Source organism: Anoplophora glabripennis, unplaced genomic scaffold, assembly GCF_000390285.2.
Source record: "Anoplophora glabripennis isolate ALB-LARVAE unplaced genomic scaffold, Agla_2.0 scaffold870, whole genome shotgun sequence".
Classification (NCBI taxonomy): domain Eukaryota; kingdom Metazoa; phylum Arthropoda; class Insecta; order Coleoptera; family Cerambycidae; genus Anoplophora; species Anoplophora glabripennis.
The window spans coordinates 175,836-187,487 of NW_019416944.1; the positions used below are offsets into that span (position 1 = coordinate 175,836).

At 33.6% G+C, this 11,652-nt stretch overlaps 1 protein-coding gene across 1 annotated transcript; it reads right to left on the minus strand.

Moving 5' to 3' along the window:
* Window positions 1-9,095: 9,095 nt before the first annotated feature.
* LOC108912433 lies at window positions 9,096-10,540 on the minus strand. The gene is made up of 3 exons (XM_018717656.2): window positions 10,526-10,540; window positions 9,852-10,116; window positions 9,096-9,211 (listed from the first exon to the last, which is right to left on the minus strand). Exons 2-3 carry the CDS (start codon window positions 10,114-10,116, stop codon window positions 9,096-9,098), a joined length of 381 nt encoding a protein of 126 aa, XP_018573172.1. The 5' UTR covers window positions 10,526-10,540.
* Window positions 10,541-11,652: the final 1,112 nt, after the last annotated feature.

The following is an 11,652-nucleotide window of genomic DNA, read 5'->3' on the forward strand; positions in this document are numbered from 1 at the left end:
AAAACAAATGGTTCACAAATCCTTGAAGAATGTGCAATTCAGGCAAGATACATTTTTCAATAACACAAGTGTCAGTAGATTCTTCAAACAGGGGACAGTTTATGGTACTATGACATTCTTTAACAAATTATTTTTTCTGAGAGATTCAAATTTTTTATAGTCATTTATTAAATGCCCGTAAGTTTTCAAAGTCGTCAAGCTAATCAAATCTTCAGCACTAGTTGATTCATTTTTCTTTTTACCTCTCAAATCTGACAGCGAAATAAAGCAGTAAGGGCAAGGATACATAGACGAGGCAGTTTGCTGCCCATTGACGATGAGAATTAGCTTAAAATCCGAAATAAATTTGAACGAAACATTGTTAATTTTTGTCAAATCAAATAGAATCGCAACATTTTCATAAGTCTCTTTTAACCGAGGTACAAGGCACAACATGATTAATCGATTAACTCTCGTTAATTTACTTCTCCCGCCAATGCATCCACCTTCCGATTACAACTTTCGTTTGTTATTAGTAGTCATCTGACTACGCTTTCCTGGTCCAACTGGTCCGAGTAGTCTTCTGGTAGTATGGTGAAACTGATTTTGAAGAAGCCCTGACCACCATCAGCCATTACCAATAATATGGTTGCCCACCAAGTTGCGTGCATTCACCACCGCGTCCACAAGTTCTTCGGCGTCTGCCCAAATAACCGGTCTTTTTTCTCTTGTATTTTTGTCTGTTTCAAATTCGAATTCACCCTGGTTATAAACGTCCACTAATAGCTTTGATTTTTTCGACATATGTTCCTTGAAATATTTTGGGACCGTGCTTCGGCCGACGGTAGAACGCAAGAAATTGGTCATTTCCCGCATTTGATTACAAGAAGCACCCATATTTACCTGAAAATTGTCTAATCTCTCAGCTGAAAAAATCGGCTTTGTCTGCGCCACAGGATTATATGAAATTCTTGCTTTTCGTCCACGCGTACATAAATCAATTTCCATGTCTTGAATCTTTTTCTCGGAATTCTGCTGCTGAGTAATCTTTTTTTGAATGAGAGCAGAGGCAACTTGTTCTTGTTGTGTTTGCGGGAGAGTATTGACTACTTCCAAAATATTAGCCCGTGACTTTCCTGGAGTACGAGCGTTACATGATGAATGCCTCTTTCCTCTATCTAAATTTTGGTAACATTTACTGCAGAGGGTCAAGGTACTGGGAGGCTTTTTTGTCGGCACTTTTTTGGATACATGTGGAATCCTTGCTTTGCCATTTAGTCCATTAGACGCAGTAATTATATTTTTCCCGAGGTCACGAACTCTGCCTTTCAATACCTGTGGATGACTGGTTAACCTCGCAGTTGAACAGATGTAACACTCGCAGATTTCAGTGCTTGCCGACCTGCCCGTTGGTAACACAAGATCTTGATAATTGGGTACATTCTGTATAGACCATCGGGCGATGTTTTTATGCCTCTCAGAAAGGGCCAGGCGACAACTACCACAAATACTAGTAGGAAATTTGGAATCCACAATCGAAAATGTCTCACAAATATACAGTTTGATGATAAGTTTTTCACACAACTCACTAATTCGAAATTTCTTCGCGCTTGTTATTCTCCAAAGCGAGATTTTTTGACCACAAGGCATGCATATCTTCTGCCTATTTTCTTCGTGACTACACTTTACACTCGGATGAGCCATTATCAAACCAAATATTTCTGAAAATCGACAAAAATGGCGAGGATCGTCTAACCTATGACGCAATAAACAAATGCCAAGGATCAAACATCAAAAAATAGTTACGTACTGGCATCACGTGACCTCAAAGCCAGCGCGGTCGATTCAAACTATTCAGCGAAGTTCGAAAAATAGGGAGTCCAACTCATGCTAAATAAATGGACCGTTGTAAGATTTGACAAGTTCGTTTAGTTCTACAAAAAGCATTAATGAGGCACAAATAAAGTATTTTGTATCAGATTATCGATGACATTTAAAATTTCAGGCAATGAATACAATGCAAGTAAATTTTGAAAAAAAAAAATTCTGGCTAGTCAAAAAACAGTTTTTTGCGATAATTCGAAAAAAGGAGCAGATCCGATTTTGTGCGCAACGGGAATCGACTTTTTAAAGGTTCAGGAACAATTCCCTACGGCCAGAATCTTGCGACATTTTTGTCGAACTTCCGCAGCCTTCAGGCTACCCGTGGGTGCAAACATAAAAAGTGCTGTTAGGCATCATTTACGCATCATCTATGTGTGGCACACACTCTAAATTTAAGTGTAGAAGAATTTTCTTCAGTCATAAAAAGTGTAGAGCATTAATTGGACATTTTAAACATAGTGTTTTGGCTTCAGAAAAATTAAAAAATGTACAACAGGAAGTGGGATTTTCAGTTTTAAAAGTTAAACAAGACGTAGCCATTAGATGGAACTCGTGTCTTTTAATGATTCAAAGACTTGGAAATAAAAGATTTCCTTTCAATAGTCATAACTTGTCTTCCTAAGGCATCTGAATATTTAAATGGAACCCAATGGAACATATTGAAAGACTGTTTACCAATTTTGAAGCCTATAGATATTTAGTTATCTGGTGAAAAATATCCAACAATGTCTTTAATAGTGGTCTTTCACATTCATTAAAAAATGTTAATCGTGAAACTGTTGTTGGAAACAAACTAAAAAACGATTTAATCGAATAATAAGTCGGCGCCTTGGTTTACTTGAATCTAATAAAATAGGTAGTAGCTAAAGCTACATTCTTGGATCAAAATGCTGAAATGACCCAAACGTGGATCAATGAAGAACTGACTCAGTTAATAAATGAAAAAAATATATCTGAGACTGGAGTTTCAGAGTCGTCTGAAAATAGTAAACCATTAGCATCCTCAATCACAACTGACATATGGGCACATTATGATAACAAAGTCGCCCCGTGTCAAGTCCACCACAACAAAAATGACAATGGTATTATTGACAATTATTTATTGTTTAAATTTTAAATAATTTGTTGTTTTAGTTTACATTTGTTTTCGAATTTTGTTATAGTTTACACGTTGATAAAAGGAAGAGACTTTTCTTATTATATTTGTATGTTGCCAATTCTAATAAGTAGTGCAATTTTTTAAAATGTTTATTTATTTATTTTTTTGCAATTAGGCTATTCAGAATAATTTATTTTTGTTTTCTATACCTATATTCAGATACTATAGTAGGGGAAGCCGGGGTTAACTGGACCATATTTTTTTTATCAATCCGTAAAATATTTATATGTAAATGAATTTTGTTTAATTTTGGTATATCACTTGTAGGTACAATAATTAACAAATGTATCAAGTCGTTGTATAAGTATTTATAAAATAACTATATAAAAAATATATTTTTTAAAAATACTACTGGTGGTGGTTAACCCCTACCTAGGGGTTAAGTAAACCAAGACTGAGGTTAAATGAACTGAAATTATTTTGTTAGCAAAATAATTACATGTACTGTTTAAACTTATATTTCATGTTGTATTTATGTAAAAAACAATAATTAATGAACACTAGAACTACTCATATCCACCGTAAACCAGATCATGTCTTGGTATCTAGCTCTTGATCCACAAATAGGTTGTGGCAGGACTGCAACAATTCCATTTTTTGAAACAAAGCCTTCATCATCTTCTGAGGGGATAAACTTTGTTGTAGAAATGACACGTTTATAAAAATGCACATTGTAACCATCATTATACTGCGCCAAGACCTTCGCAACATAGTTTCTCGTACTTGCGACAGTTTTTCCACAAACTTTTACAACAATGAATTTTCCTTCTTCAATATTTTCCGATTCATTGCAATCATCTGAAAGTTCAAATTCATCTGAGGACTCGCAAAACTGAACTTCTTCCTCTGATTCACTACTGGAATCTAACACTTTTCTCTTGGCTACTTTAGCTTTTTCTAATGACCGAAGTTTCTTCAGTTCCCTTTGATGTGCTGCAGCCTCAAGTTCTTCCTTCACAGGAGTGCTAGTTAAGATAACTGTTCTACCTTTTTTACGACCTCTAGCGGTAGAATTTTTCTTTGGGCCAAGTTTGGGTAAAGGACGAATTTCTTCAGGGCATATCATGGACAAGTTATTTCCAATTTCTTGCAATGGCTTGTGCGTAACACCCAGATTATTGTTATTTTGCGTTATTCCATCAGGTGTAACGTCGAGTGTGACATTACTTTGAGCTTCTATGCTATGAGTCTTAGCACTGCATAATCCCGATGTTCCGGGTTCAGAATTAAGAGATACATTATATTGCGGTCTGTCGCCAACAGAAGATGCAAGATAATCTTGCTATGTGAAAATATTTGTGTTAAGTGGCTCTATTCCACTTTTTTGAAAACCTTTCATTATGTTAGATGGGGTGAATGCTAGAGGAAATGCTTTACCCACATTTTCCGATACGTCGTAAATCGTTAGCCTTGGAATATTATCTGGTCTTCCTGAAAAATTGCTTATAAACTCATTGCATGCCTTATTATAATATGCTTTCAGTGGCCCAAATACAGTCAGGTCCAGCGGCTGCATTTTATGGCTGCATTGAGGCGGGAAAGTTAAGAGAACTATTCCTTTTTCTATATTTAAAACGGCGGTAAAGCCTTTCCAGTAGCGCACACAATACCCACTAAAGTTACTAATTGGCCTCTCTCTGCGCTAGTCGCCTGTCCTACTTGTTTTTTCCCTGTAGGTGCCAAAACCTTTGGAGGTTTATGTACAGTCATCATTCCCGTTTCATCAAGATTGTAGATATCTTGAGGCCCCAAATTATATTTTTGTTTGACCTCTAGTAGATTTTTGAAAAACATTTCTACATTACTCTTATTGAAGCTAATACATCGGTTAATGGAAGTTTGCTCAGGTGTACTGAGAGACAGCTTATGGATTTTTTTGAAACGAGCTAGCCAATCCTCCCCAGCAATTTTGTCTCTCTCCAAGTTGGCTTTCAATTGTTTGTTATTTGCTACAGCAAATTCGTAAGCAAGACGTCGTGTAGATTCGGACGTTAAACCATAATGAATGGCAGCAGCGCTTCTAATATAGTTTACAAGCAGTGCTTCCTCCTCATCTGTAAATACTTGTAAATGTTTATTTTCTGGACGAAAGTCAACTTTTTCTGGATCGACAGCAGCCATACATTTTGTCACATATCTTTTTATAGTACTTCTAGGAATTCCAGAGTCTCTAGATGCTTCTCTTATAGTGAAAGTTCCATCTAATATTCTTCTAACACAGTTCTTTAGCTGATCCTTAGAATACGCTCTGTTATTAGTGGTTCTAATGCGTTTTCGCGGCATTGTCTGAAATAAATGAATCATTTATAACCTGGGGTTTATTTCAGTCAGAAAATACTTACTTTTGAAGCATAAAATACAAAATTCTACACAGCTTGGTCAATGTGAACACCATCTGTACCATGGAACTAAAAACAATTGCACAACTTGTATAAAAGATAAAATTGAAGAATAGGCGGGTTATTCGAATTCATTTGTCTCTCTTAAACTAATGGTTCAGTTAACCCCTTGGGCCAGATAACCCCGGCTTCCCCTACTCGCAAAAACCACCTTTATTCGTACTTAACAGTACGACATTATTTTACATTATTACATTTTTTACGTTGTTTAATATTTAGCTCGTTTTAATTTTACTCAGATTTTTAAAAATATACTGTTATATTATTAACAAACCTAATAGAATATTTTCATATCATACTTTTACTTACTAAATAGGTATTAAGTTTTTTATTAGTGTTTTAAATTTTAACACGACTCTCACAAACGTAAAACCTAATTCAAAATTTATAATCTTTTATTCTTTAGCGTCATAATGCATAATACAGTTTAATCATTGGATCGAATCCGAGACACGAAAAATATTCAGTTTGCTTCTTCGTCGTCACAGAACATCCTAAGAACGAAATCCTTACTCTTGTTCAATAGGGGTCAGGCTCAGTGACGCCATCTCTTATTTCGGGCTATGTATTAAGTGGAGCCCGCGAAATTTAAACTTTACTTTATTGAAATTTATTATTGTAACTAATTGTTAATTTAACATGCTAATTACTAGCACATTCAATTAGCATTACTATTTAATATGCGAGCAATTAGCATGTTAAATTAGCATTTAATATGTTAAATTCTACTGAAGTCTAGTTATTTGTACCGAGGACATCAAATCCAATTAAGAAAAAGTAGGTTACATGAAAAAAGGCCATAAAATAAAAAGCACAACATAATAAGTAAGTATTTTATTTCAATAGGCCAATATAAATAAAGTATGAGACATTAATATATCTACATAAGAAATACACAATAGTACATTGTGCAACTCGTTCGGAAAAGTTGCCAATAGCGCCACTCGGGCGCAGTTGACGCACGAGCGAAGCGAGTGTGGAAAGTGCCCAAGTGGCGCTATGGCAACATTTCGGAACGAGTTGCACATACTATTTTCTATCAGAAATGCGAGTCGTTTTGGGACCTATAGCGTAGGAGGTTATGTGCACGGAAAGTGCCAGATCCTATAGCGAGCGCGCATTATAGAAATTCAAATAATAGTAAAAATAGTAATTTTTACGAAACTACGCTTAGAAAATACAATTGTTTGTTAACATACTTATTACATACACTATTACTATACACGTACATACTGATTAATTATTTTTTATGAATTCTTTTTGTGTACAATTCGTGACATATATTTTCAATTGCATTTTTTTGCTTGTGGATTACTTTTGCCCATGATTATGTTATCTAACTTTTTTATGTAATTAAATATATAATTTTTTTTGCAAAATAATCTAATATGAAATTTTCTGTCATTTCTGTGAACACATTCTTCGAATTGCAGCATTACTTTACATTTTAGAACATTTGCGACAGTTCTTTTAGATAATTTTTGCCTATAGCATCTGGTATATATATATTTGGAGAAGATTATACATCTTAATTAAATTTTTTATTAAATTTATTGAACCATATTTTAATTTTCTGGCATTAAAATCATATTCCTTTAAAGATGTTAACTTATGATGAAAATCATCTGTGTCTTCAGCATCGTGCAACAAATTTTTTTTGCAAAGATCACAATTAGGTATTTTTTTAAACAATTTATTGTATAGAAATCCAGATACATAACTATTGCCGCCGATTCAATTTGGCTTATTGACATTTGACTTATGTCGGGTATATGCCAGCGATCTGCTGGTTCATTTGGTAGCTGACATGGTTTAATAATTTCCCTTATTGTAGCTATTGATTCTGAAAGATCTTGAATCTTTCGGATGGTGCTGAATGCTTTTAATTAGCAATGTTTTATAATACGAACAGAAGTCTATGCATGTAGAATTTACATTTCTTACACTCATTTGACAAGAAAAATTTTCAAGTGGATCTTGGTTAAACATTCTTGTTCCAAATTTTGAATATCCAAGATCCATAAGTCTTTTTCTAATTTGCAAAAATCCATTTACGTTTTTTTCCAACTTTCCAAGACCGGAGGTCTACTGCGGTCAGAAGATTTGGATTTTATAAATTCCATTGAATTTATTATACGTAATAATCGTAACCATTCGGCCGCATGGGAAGATTTAGCAGAAACTAATTGTTTGAGATGTTTTCCATCACATTTTGATGAAGAACCATTTACACTGTCAAATATTAATAGTAATTCAGCTGTTTCCAGAGCACTGGCACTGGTATCTAATTGAGATATGCCATCAGTAAACTCTAATCCTGAAAGTGCACAATATTTTATTGCCGCTGCCACAGTAGCACTAAAAACCTGTGCTGCAATAGACACCTTCATTTTCTTTAATTTTTGCGGTACAACATGCAAATCATGAATGTTTTTCATTACTCTGATATTATTAGATATATCAATATTATAAGCTTTTTGGATATGACACCAAGAAGCCCTTTTCTTAATACCATTTACTGAATAAGTTAAGTCTTTTGTTAGTAGATTATTTCTTATACTTTTTAATAAATGAGGCGGATCAAACAATTGATGAGTTACTTACAGTAATTATGCAATCAATAATGGCTTTGACGTTATTAGTTCCTTGGTCACATACTGATGCAATTACAATAAAGCCTATTTTTTCACACTGCATTACAATTTCCCTATAGTTAATTAACAATAGTGCTGGCAGGCATATCAGATTTATGAAATATGAAACCAACAGGCTGCTTCCACTTTTTAAACACATCTCGTAACATAAATACAGTTGCATGGTCACCTATATTTTGGTTTCCCGCCTCAAAACCTACTAATCTATCTATGCACATCATAATCCAAATGGGGTTGAATGGCCATCTCGTCAAATAGAATTATGCAACACTTATCCTTGTCTGTCATACTGTTTGCATTATTGCCTAAACTATCAAACACTACCTGGGAAATACCGGGACCAACTGGGAAGCGTTGCTTTAATTTAGTCGCCGCCCTTTACGTTTCAAACAATTAACTTGGTTATATAATTGTAGAGCCTTTGGCGACAGATTCTTCAACCTTGTTGGAGGAATTATGGGGCTCCTAATTACTCCTGAAAAGAAATACATATATAGATTTCAGTAAAAGTATGTTAGTTGTTGTATGTAAGTATGTTATATACAAAATGTCTCAAAAGTATATATTTTAGTATTAAATATTATTTCTTGAAATGAGGCACCCCTGTATATTTCTTTATATTTTAATTCTCCGTTCAATTGTCTAACAAAAATTTATAATAGTTAGTATATATGCCTAACGCATTCCGAAATAATTAACAAAGCGGTTATATCAGTAGACAGAGCATTCAATTTTATCCCAGTAGTTGCTATGGTTTTCATTATATGAAATTTATTTAGACATGTATGACATAATTTTGGAAGACACTGGATTTTAAATAGAGGTCCTGTTACTCAACAATGTTGAAAAGATAAAAATGATAAAATACATTATATCAAAAAATTTTTATGTTTTCGAAAATTGGTACTTACTTCTGCACTCAGAAGTAATAGTCATTGGAGAACATTCAGAAATTTGAGAGGTTGATGCTAAGGGCTCTTTATTAGTCATATCCAAAAATGGTCTCTTTGGACTAATTCCTTACAGTATTGCAGTTGCTTGCCTCTTTGGAGTTAAAATATTCTCCTTTTCAATGGCGCAAAATGTAACTGCCGGCGCTGCATCGGTGTCAATGCCGAGTTGAACTTCTATGGGGTCTGTAAAAAGAGGAATTATAGGAAACTAAGGAAATAAACACTAGACTGTTTAACAAGCATAGAAAATCAATAATTAGCCAGAAAATACATTCATTTAGGGTATATCCATTTTTTTAAGTGTTTTAATCAATACTTGTATAACTTGGATCTTTTCTAAGTAAAAATATATTTTTTCCATGTACAGATTAAGTGAAATATAACTATTATTATAAGTATTTCAAACTCAAACGGCCTATTCTAAATCTTAATATAGATTTTGTATCAACCCAATTTTCTTTTAAATGGAGAACCGCATATATTTCATAGATTTGGAAGGTAAACAAAAACATGGATACCCATGTTAACTGACATTTATCATTGCTACATGGTATGACAAAAAATCAACAAAATAATAGATAAAAATAATAATTGATAAATTCCGTTACAACTACTGTTGACCATATCAAACATTCATCATTAAAAAACAAATTCAAATAATTCATTGAGGACTTTATAAATCCTGTAGGTGCAATAGAAAAATACAAAATATCAAATTCAACATATAACTTCAAATAATTTGATATTAATTACATGTTAAATATTAACTGTTACTATAATACTTATACATAATTACTAATTAGTTTTCAAAAAAATACTTCACCTGGTAGATTTTTTGATGGAATGCATCTTTTAACTCTATTACGAAGTTCTATAAGTTCTTCCGAACTAAAGTGAACCTCACAAATTAACATCTTCTTGTGACACTCCTTTGCATCCATTTGTGCGTATTTTGGATTTCCTGTCGCTTTCACCCATAATAAAAATAAATCCCAATATTTATTTGGATGAGGAGGTCTAAATAAGGACCCTTCTTTATGAGGTCGTTTACAGTTTAATACGGCACAGCGCCGATTGGTGGGAGCCATCTAAAAATCAAAATGTAGGTGTTAATTGTGTTTCATGTTAACATTAATAATTCAAGTTAAAATTCAAGGACAAGTAATCAATAATAAAATTTGACAAATAAATGTCTCACTCCCGAATTCATCGTAATTGCGAGTGTATAGAAATGTGTATAATGCATCTTGGTGTAGAGCATAGAATTATTATATAACTTCAATTTTTACTTACTTCAAAACACACACCAGTGAACTAAATATCTATATACAGTTCAATAAAAACACTCAATATTAAAATAAACAACTATAAATCACGGAAAAGAGCCAACCTAAACAACAGTGAATTGAACATTCACCAAACACCAACATAAAATGGCGGATACGAAAAATGACATAATGACGAAAAATTCGACAGGACAAGTAGATATCTACTTACCACAAAACAGAAACTATTTGCTGGTGGCGCACCCTGACGTCTCAGGCTGTGAACTTCTACGTGTTACGGCAATAACGCAGGAGGTTTTTAGTGTTCGTCGTGATTTTTCTGATTGGAGTACGATTTGCTGTTTCTTGGGCAAAAGTTTTGTTCTAATTTAATCTGGTTCTTTTTCTTGGGCAAGATCAAACAACTCTAGATCAAAAAAAATCACGCTTTACCTGCTCCAGCTTGGAATAAGGTATGAGTTAGAGCCTCTTGGAGTTTAAATTGACCTTAACTTTTACCGGTCTTTTGTGGAGCACTTTAACCTAGATAATTTACTGGAACTTGAAATCAAAGAATTAACGTATATAGTTCGTATATGTTAATATTCTTTACTGAAGTTTTAGTATGATTTAACTGTGCTCTGAAACTGTTTATTAAATTGTCTTTATAATCTGTGCTGTTTATAGTGTTTCTGTCTTGTATTTATTTCTGAAAAAAATGGCAAACATAATAGATGTAAACGTTGATGATGTTGTTGACGGACATTACGTTATAAATGCTGCAGAAATTTTCTTTAGATGGTAGGACGTTTCACGTGCCTGTAGGTTCAGTTGAAATTGAGAATGACACTATAATTGCAATAGATGATGATACATATTTGAAGTTACATGTACAAAATGAATATAGTGACAACGAAAATAGTACATCAGAAAACAGTGAATCTATTACAGTTAATGACTGTGAAAGTAATATTGGAAAAAATTGTGCAAACCGGGAAGATGCTGGCACAAAACTTCTAATATTATTATACAAAAACTATATACTTTTAGTGGAAAACAGGAAAATAAAAACAATGAAAAGAATGTGGGAAATGATATGCAGCGAAATGAAAAAGTACAATTACCCCAGGAAGCAAAGCCACGTGAAAATGACGTTAAATAATGGTCCCTACATGACTAGAAAGACGTGTTTAATGACATAATTCAGACGTGAAATTGACCTCCTAAAGTCTCGGACCGATGACGTCATGCATTAATCGTTATTATCACGTCATATTGTGACGTGATATTAACGTTTTAAACCAAATCAAATGAGACAATATGACGTGAAATTAACGTGTTAAACCAGATCAAATGTGA

What these genes read in the sequence shown, in the direction of transcription:
- LOC108912433 (XM_018717656.2), bottom strand. Translation starts at nt 10,116, where the DNA reads ATGGCTCCCACCAATCGGCGCTGTGCCGTATTAAACTGTAAACGACCT. An exon ending in TCCATCAAAAAATCTACCAG is followed by an intron (nt 9,212 to 9,851) that starts GTGAAGTATTTT and finishes CTCTTTTTACAG; the next exon opens with ACCCCATAGAAGTTCAACTC.